This window comes from Delphinus delphis, chromosome 8 (genome assembly GCF_949987515.2).
Source record: "Delphinus delphis chromosome 8, mDelDel1.2, whole genome shotgun sequence".
In the NCBI taxonomy this organism is placed as follows: Eukaryota; Metazoa; Chordata; class Mammalia; order Artiodactyla; family Delphinidae; genus Delphinus; species Delphinus delphis.
Genome location: NC_082690.1, coordinates 29401212 through 29421978, shown reverse-complemented (window position 1 = coordinate 29421978; position 20767 = coordinate 29401212). Strand labels below are relative to the sequence as shown.

The following is a 20767-nucleotide window of genomic DNA, read 5'->3' as shown; positions in this document are numbered from 1 at the left end:
GGTACGCAGGCCTCTCACTGTTGTGGCTTCTCCCGTTGTGGAGCGCAGGCTTCCGAATGCACAGGCTCAGCAGCCATGGCTCACGGACCCAGCCTTTCCGCGACGTGTGGGATCTTCCCGGACCGGGGCACGAACCCGTGTCCCCTGCATCGGCAGGCGGACTCTCAACCACTGTGCCACCAGGGAAGCCCATTCTGGTACTATTTTAATTTATAGTGTTTTGCAGGTGTTAATAATTTTTAACTGGAATGCAAACAATTACTACTCAGCCATGTTATCTTATAAATATTTTGATTCTATGACTACAGCTAAAATTCTAATAAATCCCAAATATATAGGACAACAAATAAATGAAAAAAGTGAGAGACTTGTATTTTATCATAGGGTTGAAAGAGAATTGGAATCTGTGTGAAGCCATGTGATTTCTTCCTGCTCAAAGCATCTATGAAAAAGGAATCCACTGTCCCACCCTGCCACTCTGTAACTAATGCTTTAAGAAATTGTGTAATTAGTGAAAGCAATTGTTTTTCTCTCTTCCTCTCTTTCCTGTACAGAGCACAGTACCTCTTTAGCCCTTTCTTTACACAGTTTAAGAAATTCTTCATGGGGGCAAAGCTTGAGGGTATCTGTAGTTTCTGCTGACTCATCTGGTCCAGTCACGATTTCCTCAGGAGCTGCAGAATACATCGCATAATATAAATTGTGATATCTGACGATGTGACCCAGTTATCACCTAAGAAAACTGACAGAAAAGGGTTATCCTGGGAAAAAGATTTTTAACATGTTGGGTTATAGTTGTATCTAACCTGTGTGTGAGGAGACAGATGTATTACGACTGGGAAAGAAGGGAGAAATCCTTGGTAGTAAAAACAGATCCACTCAAAAATGCAATAATAGATTTTGATATTATGAAGAAGACACCTTAATGATTTAGGGTCAAAGTTAGCCTTCCCTTTACTCATGAAAACAGTTTGATTTTTCCAGTGGTTTTACTCTAGGGTATTACTCATCTGTGTGGACTTTCTACTGTCTGTGAGCAAGAGTACATTTAGTAAATATTTATCAGAGTGCTATCTACTAGAAATAGAATTAAGTCACACTCACATTGAGTCACTTTTTTTTTTTTTTTGAGAGTATGCAGCACTTATTACAAAGCCAGGAGATACAAATATCCCAGGGCAGGAGGAGGATACAGCCACAGCACCTCAGACACAGGACAAGGTGCAAACACAGACAAACCTGTTGGGGGACACCTGACCCCAAACACATAGGTTGTGATAGAGTCTTGCCTCCTCCCTTCATCCTGATCTGATCTATGCACATTGGAGAAAAAACTGGTGGGTGGGGGTCTGTTGGGGTCTGTCCCTCAGGGGTTGGACCACTTGATTTCTTGGGGATGGAGCTGAGGTCAGATCTCACAGGTTCTGCCTTCCTGTGCTTTTAGATGCCTGTTGCTCTTTCCTGACTTGGCTTCAGCTGCAGGTGGGGAGGGCACTGCAATTTAAAATTTTCTAATGTCCACATTGAATATAAACAGACAGAATCAATTAATTTAACAATATATTTTGTTTAACAATATATCCAAAATAGTATCATTTTAACCTGTTACTAGCCACAATTTTTGCACTTAAAAGCCACGTGTGCCCAGTAGCTATCATATTGGGTAATATGACATCTCAAGTCCACTCCTAATTCACACAACAAACACAGACACATACACACTCAAATACTTAATAGAATCCTAAATCCTGTACCAACCAGGTATTATTTTTTCAGCAACCTCAGCGTGAATTCTTAACCTTTCCGGAGGAGATAGGCTTCAATGATTCACCGAGTTGTGAAATCAGCTATTTAAAGTAGAAATGCTATGCATTAATCATAGTATTGCATCCAGTGTCGAAGGTACAATTTTTTTGTCAGAGATGCTACATTACTCTGAATGTCCTTGCCTCCAAAGTGCTGAATAACCAGCCCTAAATTTTCAACCCATGTTTTAAAATGTGAGGAAATAACTTCTCCTTGTTGGAAATGAGAAATGTAATATTTTCTGAAACTGTTTGGCCTCATTTGACTAAGATTGTGCAAGAGACTGGGAAAGTCCAGAGCCCTCCCTTGGAGAAGGAAGGAAGAGATTCCTCATAAATAAAAATCAGAAGAGGTTTATCAAGACCTAACATAACAAGGTTTTTGTCTATGAAAGGAATAAACCTTTATGTTCATTTACATGAATGAACCAAGACAGTCTCTTATTTTATTTTATTTTAATTAGAAAGGCAATATTATCTTCTGTAAATTTTTCAGTTTTTAAACTTTATAATTTTTTTCAATTTCATTTATTTGTTTCCATTAGTTTTTAAATATTATTTTTTTATAAATGTCTTTCTAAAAAGTATGCTAAAAATGTAAGCTCTGGAGATAGAGCAAATGGTATGTCTTTAAGTCTACCAAACTGTCTTAACATTTATTTCTGTAGATAAAGTACTGACACATACTCTCCTTTCCTACTGCAGAAGATTCTGCCAATGTGAAGAAGTCCAGGGTCTTGGGATAGTCCCTGGTCAGAGGGTATGTTTTGTCATTGAAAGTCTCCTGTTTCCAGGTCATTGACAAGTTTGGTGTACTCTTGAATTTAATAAATGTCATCTCCTAATGACCATTATATGTCTATATATAGATACACTATTTACAGAGAAAACTGAAAATTAGACTATCTTATGTCTAATAGTAAAATTATCATGAAACTGAATCATTTCATTACAACGTAATATAGTGTAGCCTGCTGTTCAAAAGGAGTACCCATGGGCCTGAGAGCACAGCAAAAAGAAATAAGAAAATAAGCAGATTAGATAAAAACTTTAATATCTGAGTTTTATCTGTTACCTAATGAAATGCTCAAGAAACCCCTTAAACTGAAACAAAACTAAAGATACTGATATTAGATAAGACACGTCCTTCTCCCTTGGCAAGTAGGAATTTAAGTAATTATCTCTCTGACTGAATAACAGTGCTTGGCACATAGTATGTACATATACTGCTAAATAATTGAAACAAATAGCTTAGATTCTTCCTATCCCCCACTCCATTTCCTCAGTATCTCATTAAGAACCCTCTGAATTATATCCATGCCCAAAAGGCCTGGCTAGGACTTTTACATATTCTAATAGCCCCACTCACCAAGCTTCCTGTTCTCCTGGGCCAGTATACTCTAGGTGTCCTGAGATTCCTCTGGAGGTTCCATGTACAGTAGAACTCAGGGGGCTACTGGATACTTCATGAAACGGTCTATACCTGCCACCTGCCTGCCACAGACTCTGCTGATGGGATAGGTTATTTCAGTTTAAGGTTCATTCTAGTTCCTGGGGTTGCTAAAATCATTTTGAAGTTCCCCTTATTTCAATTCTGATTCCCATTTGTTGAATTATCTCTGATCTTGTTTTTATTTATTTTATTTTATTTTATTCTATTCTATTCTATTCCTTTATGGCTTATTTTAGGATATTGAATATAGTTCCCTGTGCTATACAGTAGGACCTTGTTATTTATCCATTATATATGTAATAGTTTGCATCTGCTAACCCTAAACTCCCAATCTATCCCTCCCCCACACCCCTCTCCCTTGGCAACCACAGTCTGTTCTCTTATTTTGTTTTTAAATCCAAATTGTTTTTATTCCATCCCAGGTTTAAGAGAAAGTAATAAACCTGCACAAGGACCAACTTAAATGTTAATGATAACATAGCCTAGGCCACAATCTTGGACATCTATTAGACTAGTGTATAATTCCTGCTGGTGGGAGTGTCCCTTCTCCATAGAGAAGGGATTATTGAAAAAGCTTATTTGCTATAGTGAGGTCTCTACAGTTATGTTGCATGTTGTTTATTATTGCTTATCATTATTGATAAATGCTAGTATTCAGGCTGGAATTTTAGGTTAAACTCTATACCAAATTGAGTCCATCACTGGTGAACTTGGATCTGAGGATATTTAGACTCTAGTAATATTCATAATTCATTTAAAGTGAAGTTTTGAAAGATGTTAATATATTGGACAGTTTATATTGAATAAGTATTCTCCTGATCATATTTTGTAACTCACAGAAATGAATAAGCACAGTAAACATTTAAATATTATAAGCTAAAAATAATTCTGGTAACTAATATTTATTACATGCATGTTCTTCATTTGCCTATTCATCCTATATTCATTACATGCCTGCTATGTCTCTGGCACTCTGCTAAGAGCTATTATTCATTGGTGAAGAAAACATTTGTGATCTGGATTAAGAAACTCAGTGGATTATAGTCCTGTCTAATGAGATAAACAGGGGAAAGAAGTGTAATAGATTTGATGTGGAGAATAAAGTGTTTCATTTTATATATCTTAGCTTTGTGAAGCCAGTGGAACCTTCAAGTGGAAATGCTGAATATGCAGCTAGAGCTAAATATATCTGGAGTTCAGAGGAGAGTTCCAGAAAGGAGCTAAAATATTAGGAATTGTCAATCTGTGTCTGCCATTATGTTCCTAGCTTTACAAAGCCTGTGATGAAGTGACTGAAATTGTCCCCATTTCACAGATGCTCATACTGATGCTTAGGGAGGTTAAGAAACTTGAATGAAGTCACATAGTGTCCAAAGTGACAGAAACCTGAGTTCAACTCCAGGTATCCCTTACTACAAAGTCTCTACAATTAGCGATCTCTATGATCAACCTAAACACAAGGACTCAACTTCTAAGCTAATTGGAAATTAGATACCTTCCCACAAATGACAAGGTGGCCTCTAAAAGGACAATGATAGGTTTAGTGAAAATTATACTTTAGTAATAGGAGGATGGGGAACTTAGAGGACAGTGGAGCAGCCTTGGAGCCAAGTAGATCTGAAAAATTTAAGATATCCCTTGAAAATAATTCCAGTTTTACCTTTTATACTGGTGGAATTTTTGTCTATGTTTAGGAAGGTTTGAACAAAGATTTGACCTGCTTCATGGCGTTTCTGTCGCATACAGTCCACCAAGACCCGTGCCTTGTCTTCAAGCTTGGCATTATAAATTTTTTTCTTCTCCTCTTCCTCCAATTTCAGGACATTTTTTCCCACCAAGTCATCCAAAACGCCAGTAATGAGCTCTTTGCCCACAGATTCCAAAATCTTAAGTGGGTTTTTGTTGTGTGTGCCTTGTCAGAAATACAAAGCTTCCTTTTACTTGATCTTGTCTCAATAAAAAATTCAGAATTGAAAATAATCTGATGACTGATCTTTCAATATGGTAGATCAATATGACACCAGGTTAATATATTACTGTCTGGGATAATTAGAACTTTTGTGGGTGATTAAGGAAGTCAAATTAATAAGTATTTTATTGTAATACCACAGGTATTATTTGAATGGATAGTGCATGGGAAGGCAGGGTATCTCATCAATACTTAATTAAATCTACAAAGACAGTTATAAAGTTCATCTAGATATAAAGATAGTCGACACAAAATGACATATTCTAAAAAAAAATGCACCAAGACATTGAACAAGAACTTTGCCCCAGAAGCACCAGCCTCATTGTTCATGTTGTCTTGAAGTATCCTTTCAGTAAATGTTTATTGGGTAAATATTATGAGAAAGAAACATGGACATTACAAAGCATGAATAAAAAGTTACCCAATATCAGTTCATTTAATAACAGCTAACATCTATTATGCATTTAGGATTTAAAAAGAAATACATTTAAAGCAATATACAATATTTTTATTATTTACAAGTATCTGTACTAAATACTTTATAAATATTAATATGATGGACCCTCACAATAATCCAATGAGATGGTTAATATTTTCCCTATTTTACAGATAATTTAAATAAAATGCCCAGATCACACAAATTAGGATTCAAATTCTGTTCTTACACCATATTCTATAAAGTTAAACATAGTACAGCTTCAGTAATAATAGTTGATATTCATTGAGGCCCCATTGGTCTCAAGTGCTTCATATGAATCTTATAAGTTAAAGTTAATAAAAATTCCATGTAACATGTATATTAATATTTCTATTATATAGTAAAGGAAACAGACACAGAGAACACAGAGTTAAATATTTGATCCAAATTGTGTGAATAGTACACCATGTTTAGTAAGAGGGTAGGAAGGGATTCAAACTCAGGGGTTCAGAATCGACTCCCCACTCAAATCATCAAACTACTTTACATGATACTTGGTAAAGAGTTACTTAAGAGAATAGAAAGTGATTCAGGGACTCAGAAAAGACTGGGTAAATTTCTGCAGATGAGGTCACAAAATGCTTCTTCTTAGAAAAGGTGGCAGAAACACTGGTCTTACACTAGAGTATACACATGTCAGAACAGAAAGATTGAAGAATTATGAACAACATGCAGGTTAATCTATGAAATGTTTACTCTGACTGAATTCTGGGTTTCTATTTTATTTATTTCTGCCTTCAACAGGTTGAGTGTTGACTGAATAAGTGGTACTGGGAGAAATATGGTAAACAATAAAACCAAAGAATGTTTACTTTACATCCTCTTATTATCTACACATTCTCATGTCTTCAGTTATTAGCTTTAAATAATAAATAAATTATCCCTGAATTTATAGATTCAGCCCAAAGGTGGATCCCCAAATTGAGGCTCATATATTCATCCCTTCTCTGTATCCCACAAATTCATTACACTCAACTTTTAAAAGCTGAACTTCTCATTATACATCACCTTCTTCATTCCCTATATGTACTAGTTAATGGTATCTTACAGTCAAGTACACCAAATCAGTAAAAGTTGGTGATACTGAACCTCTTCTGCTTTCTTTGTATCTTATTTTCCATCTCACTTCAAACTGTATTGATTTTATCTGCTATATATTTGCAGAATCTGACTACTTCTCCCTCTCTAACTGTTTGATACTCTAGTTCAGGCCAACATCCTTTCTTGTTTAATTACTCTAAGAGTCTGATAAATCTACTCTTGTCCCCTTCTAATCTGTTCTTCTCAATGAAGCAAAGTCAGTGTTCTAAAAATCTAGACGTAACCATGAAATGTCTCAGCTTAATCTAATCTAGGTCTTCTCATTCAGCCTCATCCTCTGCTACTATACCCACCTTGCTCATTACATTTTAAACACTTTACCTTTCTTTCAGGTTCTACAAAGCCTTTACTTAGGGATCCTTATGTGTACAGTTTCTCACACCCAACATTCCTTTCTATTTCTCAACTGCTTCCTGTTTATCTTCAGGTCTCAGATGACATGGCATTTTCTTTAGGAAATTCTCCCTGGTGCTTAAGACTAGACTGAGTGTCAGAGCAATATGCTCCCAGAGAAACTTGTTTCTCCCTAAGCTAACATTTTTTTCCTTATAGTTGTTAATTAGTTAACAATGGCAACCAAACTCATTAGTTTATGTTTATTGAGTCACTTTACTTGTTTTGTCTACCGCTTTTCAGTTTATTATATCTATTATCTAATGATGTCCTGATTCCAATTCAATAACAAGTAAGGTCATCCAGCCTAGCTAAAGAGGCAGCCATGAGTGTGAATTTAATGTACTACTCCCCAGTCAAATGCTGTATGAGCACCATGAAGAAGATAAGAAAACAGTCAGTCCTTACATTTTAGGAGCTTAAATTAAATGTGTGAGATGAGACAGAAACCTTGGAAAGAATTACACTACAGGGAAAATAAGAAATAAAGAAACACAATAGCAAGAAAGTGTGAGCGGGGGCGGGAGGGGAATGCAAGTAAATGTTTGTTAATGAAGCTGAAATCATGCTTTAGAGAGATTAATGGTAAAGTGAATAAATATATTTTGAAAGGTAGGAAAACCTGTCTGACAAGTTCAGACATTTTTTAAAAGGCAATACAGAGCCATTGTATGTTCCTGAGTAAGAAAATTGCATTTGTAAATACCTAGAAGGTAAGAACTGAAAGATAAGGATCTGATCATCTTTCCTAACAATGCTAATCTGCAGACAAACCTAGTCCAGCTACATAAGAATCATTTGTAGATCTTTAAAATATTATAAATGCTTACAGTCTATCCATGGTTGAGTAATTCGGGGTTATGAAGGGGGAAATAATCTAAATTTGTTAATGTCTACAGATTATTTAGATTTGTTGTAAGGTTTAGAAACCACTGATCTAGTTGAACCTCTTCCTTTTCAAATGAAGAAAATGAAGCCAAAGAAGTGATATATACACTAATATGTATAAAATGGATAACTAATAAGAACCTGCTACATAAAAAAAAAATAAATTAAATAAAATTCTAAATTCAAAAAGAAGTGATATGATATACCTGAATACTAGCTACATAAATAGCCAATGATTCCATCTCTTATACTTTCCAGTTTCTGTGTGTAAGATATGTGACCTGAAAGCAGTATGCAGTATGGATAGGAGGGTTAAATCCTGGAGAGAGGGAGACCAATTAAAAACTGTGATAGCAATCCAAGAAATACTGTGCTAGAGTAGTTAGCACCACAGCTAGAATGGGAGGAAAATGTAGTTACTTTACAAAGACAAAGAGCATAATTCAATATAGGATATAGTAAGGGGGGGGGGTGGGAATTCAAAGACTCACTTATCTGATTACGGGGACAATTTTACGGAATCAAGAGGAAGCTGAGAAGATTTCAGAGTGCATTTAGGAATTTTCAGAGTTTTCTCACACATAAATAACTTACTCTATTTGTCTTTATCCACCCTTCACTTTGATTACCAGGGCTGCAAAAAAGGAAATAACTTCTTCCTGGCTCTGAGATAATCTGGACACCATACTCTCCTTCAGCATCTCCGAGACAGTGTCCCCCCGTTCAAGTTACACAGAGCTAATAAGGAATTTAGTTTGCACAGAATTGGCTCACTTCCCTTTTGTATATTTCTTCCTGTCACAAAGCAATTAATAAGTGTTTTCTAAGACCCAAGTTCCTGACCCTCAGCTAGGAAAGGACCCTTACTCACTAGCCATATGTAACAACCGTAGTCCCTTCCTGATGCCTTGAGAAGAGCACAGGCTTGAAAATGAAAGTTACTGGACACTTCCTCCATTCAGGGGGCGGGGACTCCTAATCATAGATTAGGAAACTGCTGCTCAGAACTTATGCGTTCACTGTCAGGAAGTCCCCTGTAGTCAGCAAATGGATTTCCCAATCCTTTGGGAAGGATTATTTCTTCCTTTTGGAAGAAAAAAAATGAATTGACAAAATATTTTCCAACCTATGTTGGAACCTCTGACTGTTTTTTTCCCTCATTTTCTTTTTCTTTCCTCATTGCTCCACACCTCGTTCTCTCTGTCCTTCTGCTTCTGATCTCTCATTATTTCTCCTTTGTTCAGCTACTAGTGCAAATCATGAGAAGTTAAAACTAACAGGTTCCCTTTCATTTCTGGATAAGGATTACCCAAATAACTTTAGTTTCCTGTTTTAACTGTGCTGATCATGGTGGTATTATTCCCTCTCCATCTCCCTATCATCTTACACTTTTATTGGAAATAAGTTCTGAACCCTTGTCTCCATTCCTTTCATGATTTTCTTTAACTGCCTAAGCTTCCCTTAACATTTAATTTTTACTGAGAGTGACTATTCACCTCCCTTTTTGTTATATTCTGAACTAAGACTGACCATAGAAGTAGTCTCAGGCTGTAGTAGAATGATTGTGTGATAGTACAAAAGATATATATCCAGAAGAACTGTTAGTGAAAGGGAAAAAAAAAAAGACTATGAAATGCTCAACTTGAAGGTCTTGAAAAGGTCAGAAATTCTAGGTCCATCCATGCTGCTGCAAATCATACTAAGTGAAGTAAGTCAGACAAGAAAGAAATATCATATGGTATCACTTATATGTGAAATTGAAAACAAATGGTACAAATGAACTTATTTACAAAACAGAAATAGTCACAGAAGTAGTAAACAAACTTATGGTTACCAAAGGTGAAGGGGGGTGGGAGGGATAAATTAGGAGATTGAGATTAACATATACACACTACTATAGATAAAATAGATAACTAATAAGGACCTACTGTATAGCACAGGGGACTCTAGTTAATATTCTGTAATAACCTATATGGGAAAAGAATCTAAAAAAGAGTGGATATATGTATATGTACACCTGATTCACTTTGCTGTACACCTGACACTAACACAACATCGTAAATCAACTATGCTCCAAAATATATATATGTACGTCAATTAAAAAAAAAAATAAGTGTATTTTTGACAAGTCCAAAAAAAAATAAAGGACAGAAATTCACCTTCATTGTTAACGGGTTAGGATTAGAAAAGGCTCATATTTGCAAGTAAAAGAGTAGTTTTTCCAGTTCTTCCTAAGTCTAACCTTGCTAAGTAAAAACTTCACCCCAAACTCATTATCTGTGCACCACACAGGGACATTGTTTTGCATACAAGTCACCCTAGCATTTATTCATAGGGTGTCATGTACTGTCTGCTGATTGTTTCATGTTTGTTGACTGTCCCATCTTATCAATAAGACTGTAAACTACTATGTACCTAGAGTTGAATCAAATTACTTTGTATATTGAAGAATCCTTGTATCCCTGGGATAAACCTCACTTGATCATGGTGTATGATCCTTTTAATGTGTTGTTAGATTCTGTTTGCTAGTATTTTGTTGAGTACTTTTGCATCTATGTTCATCAGTGATATTGGTCTGTAATTTTCTTTTTAGTGTGATATCTTTGTCTGGTTTTGGTATCAGGGTGATGGTGGCCTTTTAGAATGAGTTTGGGAGTGTTCCTTCCTCTGCAGTTTTTTGGAAGAGTTTGAGAAGGATGGGTGTTAGCTCTTCTCCAAATGTTTGATAGAATTCACCTGTGAATCCATCTGGTCCTGGACTTTTGTTTCTTGGAAGGTTTTTAATTGCAGTTTCAATTTCATTACTTGTAATCAGTCTCTTTATATTTTCTGTTTCTTCCTGGTTCAGTCTCAGAAGGTGTACCTTTCTAAGAATTTGTCCATTTCTTCCAGGTTGTCCATTTTATTAGCTTATGGTCGTTTGTAGTGGTCTCTTATGAGCCTTTGTATTTCTGCAGTGTCAGTTGTAATTTCTCCTCTTTCATTTCTAATTTTAGTAATTTGAGCCCTCTCCTTTTTTTTTTTCTTGATGAATCTGGCTAAAGGTTTATCAATTTTGTTTATCTTTTCAAAGAACCAGCTTTTAGTTTCATTGATATTTTCTATTATGTTCTTTGTATCTATTTCATTTATTTCTGCTCTGATCTTTATGATTTCTTTCCTTCTACTAACTTTGGGTTTTGTTTGTTCTTCTTCTTCTAGTTGCTTCAGGTGTAAAGGTAGGTTGTTTATTTGTGATTTTTCTTGTTCTCTGAGGTAAGATTGTATTGCTATAAACTTCCCTGTTAGAAATGCTTTTGCCACATCCAATAGGGTTTGGGTGGGTGTGCTTTCATTTTCATTTGTCTCTAGGTATTTTTTGATTTGATTTCCTCTTTGATCTCTTCAATGATCCTTTGGTTGGTTACTAGCATATGGTTTACCCTCCTTGCGTTTTGTTTCTTAAAGTATTTTTCTTGTACTGGATTCCTAAGTTCCTTGTGTTTTGGTCATAAAAGATGGTTGATATGCTTTTAATTTTCTTAAATATACTGAGGCTCACTTTGCAGCCCAGCATGTGATCAGTCCTGGAGAATGTTCCATGGGCATTTCAGAAGAATGTGTATTCTGTTGCTTTTGGATGGAATGTCCTATAAATATCAGTTAAGCCTATCTGCTCTACTGTGTCATTTAAAGTTTTTGTTTCCTTATTTATTTTCTGTCTGCATGATCTATCCATTGGTGTAAGTCAGGTGTTAGAGACCCCCACTAGTATTGTGTTACTGTAGATTTCCCCTTTTATGGCACTTAGCATTTGCCTTATGTATTGAGGTGCTCCTATGTTGGGTTCATAAATATTTATAATTGTTATATCTTCTTCTTGGATTGATCCTTTGATCTTTATGTAGTATCCTTCCTTGTCTCTTATAACAGTCTTTATTTTAAAGTCGAGTTTATCTGATATGAGTATTGCTACTCCAGGTTTATTTTGATTTCCATTTGCATGGAAAATCTTTTTCCATCCCCTCAGTTTCAGTCTGTATGTGTCTCTGGGTCCAAAATGGGATCCTTTTTTTTTTTTTTTTTGCAGTACATGGGCCTCTCACTGTTGTGGCCTCTCCTCCTGTTGCGGAGCACAGGCTCCGGACGTGCAGGGTCAGAGGCCATGGCTCATGGGCCCAGCTGCTCCATGACATGTGGGATCTTCCCAGAATGGGGCACGAATCCATGTCCCCTGAATCAGCAGGCAGACTCTCAACCACTGTGCCACCAAGGAAGCCCCAAAGTGGGATTCTTGTTCACAGTATATATATGGGTCTTATTTTGGTATCCATTCATCCAGTCTGTGCCTTTTGGTTGGAGCATTTAATCCACTTATATTTAAGGTATTATCGATATGTATGTTCCTATTATCATTTGTTTTTTGCTTTGGGGTTTTTGTTTTTGTAGGTCTTTTTCTTCTTCTTCTCTTGTGTTTCCAGCCTAGAGAAGTTTCTTTGGCATTTGTTTTAAAGCTGGATTGATGGTGCTGAATTTTCTTAGTGTTTGCTTGTGTGTAAATCTTTTGATTTCTCTGTCAAATCTGAGTGACAGCCTTGCTGGGTAGAATATTCTTGGTTGTAGGTTTTTCTCTTTCATCACTTTAAGTATATCCTGCCACTTCCTTCTGGACTGCAGAGTTTCTGCTGAAAAATCAGCTGATAACCTTATGGGGATTCCTTTATATGTTATTTTTTGTTTTTCCCTTGCTACTTTAAATATTTTTTTCTTTGAATTTTATTTTTGTTATTTTGATTAATGTGTGTCTCAGCATGTTTCTCCTTGGGTTTATGCTGCATGGGACTCTGCACTTCCTGAACTTGGGTGGCTATTTCCTTTCCCATATTAGGGAAGTTTTCTACTATAATCTCTTTAAATATTTTCTCAGACTGTTTCTTTTTCTCTTTTTCTTCTGGGACCACTATAATTTGAATGTCAGTGCATTTAGTGTTGTTGTAGATGTCTCTGAGACTGTCCTTATTTCTTTCCATTCTTTTTTTTCTTTATTCTGTGCCTTGGCAGTTATTTCCATTGTATGTTCCAGCTCACTTATTCATTCTTCTGTCTCAAATCAATCAATGTGATACACCATATTGACAAATTAAAGAAGAAAAATCATACAATCATCTTAATAGATGCAAAAAAAGCTTTTGACAGAATTCAAAACCCATAATAAAAACTCTCCAGAAAGTGGGCATAGAGGGAACCTACCTTAACATAATAAAGGCCGTATACAACAAACCCATAGCAAACATCATTCTCAATGGTGATACACTGGAAGCATTTCCTCTAAGATCAGGAAAAAGACAAAGATGTCCTCTCTCACCACTCTTATTCAAGATAATTTTGGAAGTCCTAGCCATGGCAATCACAGAAGAAAAAGAAATAAAAGGAATCCAAATTGGAAAAGAAGAAGTAAAATTGTCACTGTTTGCAGATGACATGACATTATTCATAGAAAATCCTAAAGATGCCACCAGAAAACTACTAGAGCTAATGAATGAATTTTGAAAAGTTTCAGGATACAAAATTAATGAACAAAAATATCTTGCATTCCTATACACTAACAATGAAAAATCAGAAAGAGAAGTTAAGGGAAAAAATCTCATGTACCATTGCAATAAAAACAATAAAATACCCAGGAATAAAACTGACTAAGGAAGTAAAAGACCAGTATGCAAAAAACTATAAGACATTGGTGAAAGAAATCAAAGATGACACAAACAGATGGAGAGATATACCATGTTCTTGGATTGGAAGAATCAATACTGTGAGAATGACTATACTACCCCAAACAACCTACAGATTCAATGCAATCCCTATCAAACCACCAATGACATTTTTCACAGAACTAGAATAAAAAAATTCACAATTTGTATGGAATCACAAAGACCCTGAATAGCCAAAGCAATGTTGAGAAAGAAAAAGAGAGCTGGAGGAATGAGGTTCCCTGTCTTCAAACTGTACTACAAAGCTACAGTAAAAGCAAAGCTACAGCACTAGCAGAGAAACAGAAATACAGATCAGAGTAACAGGATAGAAAGCCCAGAGACAAACACACACACATATGACCACCTAATCCACAACAAAGTAGAATATATAATAGAGAAAAGACTGTCTCTTCAATAAGTGGTGTCTGGAAAACTGGACAGCTACATGTAAAAGAATGAACTTACAACACTCCCTAACACCATACACAAAAATAAACTTAAAATGGATTAAAGACCTAAATGTAAGATGGGAAACTATAAAACTCTTAGAGGAAAACATAGGAAGAACACTCTTTGACATAAATCACAGCAAGATCATTTTTGATTCACCTCCTAGAGTAATGAAAATAAAAACACACAATAAAAACCAACAAATGGGACCTAATAAAACTTAAAGCTTTTGCACAGCAAAGAAAACCATAAATGAGACAAAAAAGACAGCCCTCAGAATAGGAGAAAATATTTGTAAACAAAGCAACTGACAAGGAATTAATCTTCAAAATACACAAACAGCTCATGCAGCTCAATATCAAAAAAAGCACATGAAAAGATGCTTAACATCACTAATTATTAGAGAAATGCAGATCAAAACTACAATGAGATCTCACCTCACACTGGTCAGAATGGCCATCATCAAAAAATCTACAAACAATAAATGATGCAGAAGGTGTGGAAAAAAGGGAACCCTCTTATACTGTTGATGGGAATGTAAATTGATGCAGCTGCTTTGGAGAATAGTATGGAGGTTCCTTAAAAAACCAAAAAATATAACTACCATATGACCCAATAGTCCCACTACTGAGCATATACCATGAGAAACCCATAATTTAAAAAGACACCTGCACCCCAATGTTCACTGAAGCACTATTTACAATAGCCAGGACATGGAAGCAACCTAAATGTCCATCGGCAGATGAATGGATAAAGACGATGTGGTACATATACACAGTGGCATATCACTCAGTCGTAAAAAGGAACAGAATTGGGTCATTTTTAGAGATGTGGATGTACCTAGAGACTGTCATACAGAGTGAAGTAAGTCAGAAAGAGAAAAACAAATATACATTAACTCATATATGTGGAATCTAGAAAAGTGGTACAGATGAACGTATTTGCAGGTCAGGAATAAGGATGCAGATGTAGAGAACGGACATGTGGACATTGTGAGGGGAGGGGGCATGAGATGAATTTGGAGATTGGTATTGATGTACGTGCACTGCCCCGTGCAAAACAGATAGCTAGTGGAAACCTGCTGTACAGTGCAGGGAGCTTCTGCACTGCAGTGACGTAGATGGGTGGGAAGCGGGGAGGTGGGAGGGAGATCCAAGAGGGAGAGAATATATGTATACTATAGCTGATTCACTTCTTTGTACAGCAGAATCTAACACAACATTGTAAACCGACTATACCCAAATTAGAAAAAGAAAAAACTTACTTTGTATTCCTGAAATTCATTAAGGAAGGGTTAGAATTACATTAAGTGTAGTCATGACTTTTTCATCCTAAATTCTGGGATTTTGGATGAGTTACTTATCACATTACCTTCTCTGAATCTCTTGTTGAGCTCTAAATTCTTTGAATTCAGGTACCTACTGTAATTTTTTCCGTATTCCTAAAGCAGAAAGTCTAGCAAATGGTTTCTAGAAGGAAAGAATGGTGTTAGCCAGTTCAGGTCTTATGAAGTCTAAAGACTCCAAATCCATTACTTGCTCCAAATTCCATCCCCTGCCTTCTAAGAGTGGTGGAAAAAAAAAAAAAAAAGACAGCCTTTCATTTTTATTTCAGATTTATTGGAATGTTTAAAGAAATGTCTCTTTTCTGCTGACAGGATCCCAAAACATGTATACAGTGGCAGAACTCCTGGCTTCCTAAAGAAAAGGAAGAGGAAATAAAAGAAAAAAATGAATTCTACTAAAAGAAATTCAAGTTATAAAATCACTCCACCAAGGGGTCACACAGACTCATAAGAGGGAAGAGCCCATGTTATGTCTAAATATTGCCCTGCTGAGGTAAAGGGGAGGAACATCTAAAACTGAGCTTTCATCATCTCTGGCCACCTCTCAATCTATATCAGCTAACCTTGAGAAAGGGCCATCTATCTCTGAAGAACTTTGAGAGGAGTGCAGTGTGCTCTGCACTAAACAACAGAAAGGCATCCTTTCATTATCCACTGTTTATTATATTAGACCTTGAGATCTTGACCAGGATGTAGTTCAGCACTCTTCCCCCAACCTCACCCCACCCATACTACACACACACATCTGTCCCTACAACTTACTTTTTTAATATCCTGGAAAGAGGTAGAAACATCTTGTCAAAGTCACTCTTTCAGCAGTGGGCATCTGTGCCCTACCATCTGGCAGCTCAAATGAAAATCGAACCTAAAAGTAAACGAAGGTCTGTAGATTTTGTTTTTCCTGAGTAAAAGAATTTTCACTTATGCTGGAAAAATTGCAAAAAGTATAGCAAAATAAGTGATAAAAACAAAAAGTTTGTGCCTCTGTACAGATCAGCAATACACATCTAAGATGGAATGACCATGCTTTTAAAAGCTACTGAATCTAATAGATATGAATACAAGCAAATTAAAGTCCACTCATTTGTCTATTCAGAAAAGAGAGGAGTTCAAATAATTGATTGTCTTCTAGGGGGTTTCTAGGTCACAAAACTTGGAACTGGCTTCCAGGTTGGCTGACTCATCAAAGACCCTCAAAACTCATTTGAAATGGAGAGCAGTTTTTAGTAGAAAAACATGTCCAGAGCTGCTCCGTAGAGAGTTAGAACAAACAGGTAAGTAGAGTGTGAGAAGTATCTAGCACCTACCTTTCGGAAAATTTCTTCCAGGTCACAAAACCAGGCATATTCTTGCAAATGTTCAATGAGTTTAATAATAAAAAGAGAACCCAATACAGGATGTCGCCAAGAAACATTATCTGTGAAGAAAGCACATTCCAAATTTCATGCAAAGTCTTGCCTGACCACAAAAATGGAGTCCTAGGATTTCTATTCCAGCTGAGGCAGGATGTTGAGTTTATGTTGTTTCCTACAGACTGTATGCCATTTTAAACTGAATATATTCATCATTTAGTGTGTATATTTTCACTGATACTTGACAATAGTTAAAGTCATGTGAAGTATACTATATAAGGTATAGATGTTAGGACAGCACAGTCTCTGAGTTCAAGGAAACACAAGTCTAGTAAACAAGGAGAGAAAGGCAGAATGCGGTGGAAGGGAGTGACTGGGCTTTGAGAAAGAAATACCTGAGTGTGGATCCCAGGAGTACTACTTAGTGACTTGATAGTTAATTATATGTTCTGAAATGCAATGGCTTTGACTGCAATGGGTAGGGTAATAACTTCTGCCACAAAGATATTTTCATATTAGATGTAATGTATCACAAGGATCTGGGGGAATATAGGATATATAATACCCAGTCTATACAAGGTAATCATATTAATAATATTTCAGTTTATCTACTTTATAATTTAATTAAAATCAAATAATACTGACCATAAGGTATTTAGACAAAGAAAATATTAACTAAATATGAAAATGGTACCAACAGCAAAGAAATACATACCTAGAAAACATTTCAGAGGGAAAGATCATATTCTATTGGAGGACAAAACAGTCTTATGGAAAAGACATTGAAAAAGAATAATTATACAAAATAGTAGGGACATAGAAGTTATAAGCCATTTTAAAGTTATGCAAAGGAATATATAAGAAAAGTATCAATACCTGTGCATTTAACATGGTTACATGCTTTAAAAACCTTTTTGCCAATAAACATGGTAATAAAAGGTAAAATAGTAATGGATTAATATCCTATCTAAAACTACAACTGTCTTACGAAGCTGGTTCCAGTTAAAGGAAGTAGGTGGGAGAGAGTTGCAGGCTGGTATCTCTGTAAGTTCTTTGTGAAATTAGGTAGGGGAAGGTCACTTTTCTTCAGAAGAGCACTACATACAATGTAATTGGGATTAATACCAGAGAATGTGAAACTAGGTTTACTTTTGGAAACTGAAGACAACTGAACTGGAGTTTCTATGAATCATCTGGAAAGGAGGGTAAGGAAAGTGAATGAAAAGGAGACAGAAATCACCAAGATGGATGACAAGAAGACAGGGGGCTACAAAGTCTATAATTGCCAGGGGTAAATCTCTTGTGGAAGACTGGGATCAAAGGATTAAAAAAAAATAGTTATGTCTAATATTAAGTCTGCTAAATATACACAAACTGTAAATGTGTGGAGGTTTTGCTTAGTGTCATTGTTTTCAATTGTTGAAAAAAATTGATTTCTACATCAAGATATAGTCAACACACGAAGTGAGAGAGTGTCATGGACATATATACACTGCCAAATGTAGAATAGATAGCTAGTGGGAAGCAGCCACATGGTACAGGGAGATAAGCTCGGTGCTTTGTGTCCACCTAGAGGTGTGGGATAGGGAAGGTGGGAGGGAGACGCAAGAGGGAGGAGATATGGGGATATATGTACATGTACAGCTGATTCACTTTGCTATAAAGCAGAAACTAACACACCATTGTAAAGCAATTATACTCCAATAAAGATTTAAAAAAAAGGTTATGATCAACAGAATGCAAAAAGCAGGCTATCTCCGGAGAGATGCCACCTTATTATAGAAAATAATATGGAAATGAAACTATTTGATCAGAGGCAAGTCTTTAAGGTTGGAAGTAATCAAGAGAATGTCAATGTCCAAGAAATTCCAAAGCATAGTGTATGACTTTTATTTAAACCTTTATATGGAAAGTAACTCAAGGTAAAACCTTGAATTAAGTTACAACATAGAAACATCTTTAATAGTTGCCATCATTTAATGTGCACTTTACTCTGTCATGCTCAATATTTCATATTTATTATCTCATTTAATCCTTACAACAATGATATTTGTATTCACATATATTAGTGAGGAATTCAAAGAAAGCCCAGAGAAGCTACATACAGAGTACTAAATGACAGAGTCAAAATATAATTGGCAGTACTCTTAATCTAAAACCTAGACTTAGAATCATTCAGGTTGTTTCTGTTTCATAAACTCCATATTTCTGTTTGAAACAACTTTAACTTAGGGACCCAATATGCTTTGTCTGCTTTTCTCCTTCTCCCTACCCCTTTTATAAATACCACAGTTTTATAATACTTGTCTAGGCAAATTGAACTGTTGAGAGATCCCAAAATGTAGACCTTTTGGTATGTGGAGTCAGATTCTAATTTACTTCAGTGTGGATATGTTTCTATTTATTTCTCACAGTCCAGGAAAATATTTTGCACCATGGGAGTTTACTAGTTACTAATTTAGTAAAAATATATGTATATTTATTTGGTCTCCATGGATAAGGGGAATTGAAGGTGTAACTGAGAGGAAGGCTTGAGTTAGTCTTCAAGAGTCTCATGAAAAGTTCAACACAGATATCCACACTCTAATGGATGGTTGTGAGTTTCTGCATTGGTAATGCCCACAAACGTGTCTTACACAGATACCCATTACCTGGTGTTGAAGAGCAGAAAGCAATAAAATCCTTCTCTACGTGGGCTTTCTTAATGGCATCATCCTCAAAATCTTCTGGAGCCAATAAGGAACAGTTTCCAGAAGCTTCTACTGAATCTTTTAGCCATACCACTCCTTGATTCTCTGGAAAGACAAGATTTGGTCCCTTGTTCTATCAATAGTCAAGAGAACTTTCTCCCCTAAACATCTGTTCAACCATATTTACTAATTTATTTGTCATTAGCTTTAATTCACATGCAGATACACACATAACTTTCAAAAACTATCTTTTCAACAACGCTTATCTTAAGAGGCTCATCTTATCTCTCCTAACCCTCAAATGAATATATCCCATCCAAGTATCCCAACCAAGTATCAAAGTCTTAAGATTAAAAGTGGTATCTCAGCTGAAAATGGAACAAATATCTTCCAACCAGTCATACAATTCATAGAAGCTACACTCTTGTTTGTAATGTCAAAGAACATCTACTGTCACCAAAAAAGATTATAACCTTTTTTGAGTAGACTCAAAGGAATTGAAAAATACTGGATACATACAGATGATGAGATCAAAACTTCAGCGTCTGTGTTCTAACAGACATCAGCACTCACCACCACGGCAGGCCTGGATAATGATCACCTTGGGTTTGTCTTTCAAACTTGGACAATTCCATGTGTTCAAAATTTGAAAGATGGTGTTGACTTTTAATACATCTTGGACTTCTTCAGAGTATTTCTTCCCACAAACGCCAGTCCGGATTCCATGAGACATGAGCACCAGAAAAGTACTATCAGAGGTCCGGTGCTCTGGGCGAGCAGCAAATGCCTTCAGCTCTATAGTCATATCCTGAAAGAGACATACCACTGATTTTGAACTATGTGATTGGTTATCATGGCACCTTGGAATCCAATAAAGAGACATTAAGGAATTGCTGAATGATATGAAAATCAATGAAATACAAAAGGAAAATTTAAGTTTCAATTCACGGAAAGGTGAAGAAAGTGTTATGGGGTGCCATTCAGGGATTTCTGGTAGAATGTAAGGGACTATTTATTTATTTATTTAGCTGTGGACATTATTGAATTAATAGAACACTTCCCAGTTAAAAGTTTTACCAGACCCTTGCTAAAAGACTCTATGTTAAAAAAAAAA

At 36.0% G+C, this 20767-nt stretch overlaps 1 protein-coding gene across 1 annotated transcript in view; it reads right to left on the bottom strand.

Moving 5' to 3' along the window:
* LOC132428987 (caspase-1) overlaps positions 1–20767 on the bottom strand; it is a 36331-nt gene that overhangs the window by 8455 nt on the left and 7109 nt on the right. Inside the window, exons 6-11 of the mRNA XM_069540984.1 lie at positions 20227–20461; positions 19615–19758; positions 16919–17028; positions 16380–16476; positions 4919–5170; positions 565–674 (exon numbers count right to left, since the gene is read on the bottom strand). Of these exons, the coding sequence (XP_069397085.1) occupies positions 565–674; positions 4919–5170; positions 16380–16476; positions 16919–17028; positions 19615–19758; positions 20227–20461 (948 nt within the window). The remainder of the gene's footprint in view (positions 1–564; positions 675–4918; positions 5171–16379; positions 16477–16918; positions 17029–19614; positions 19759–20226; positions 20462–20767) is intronic.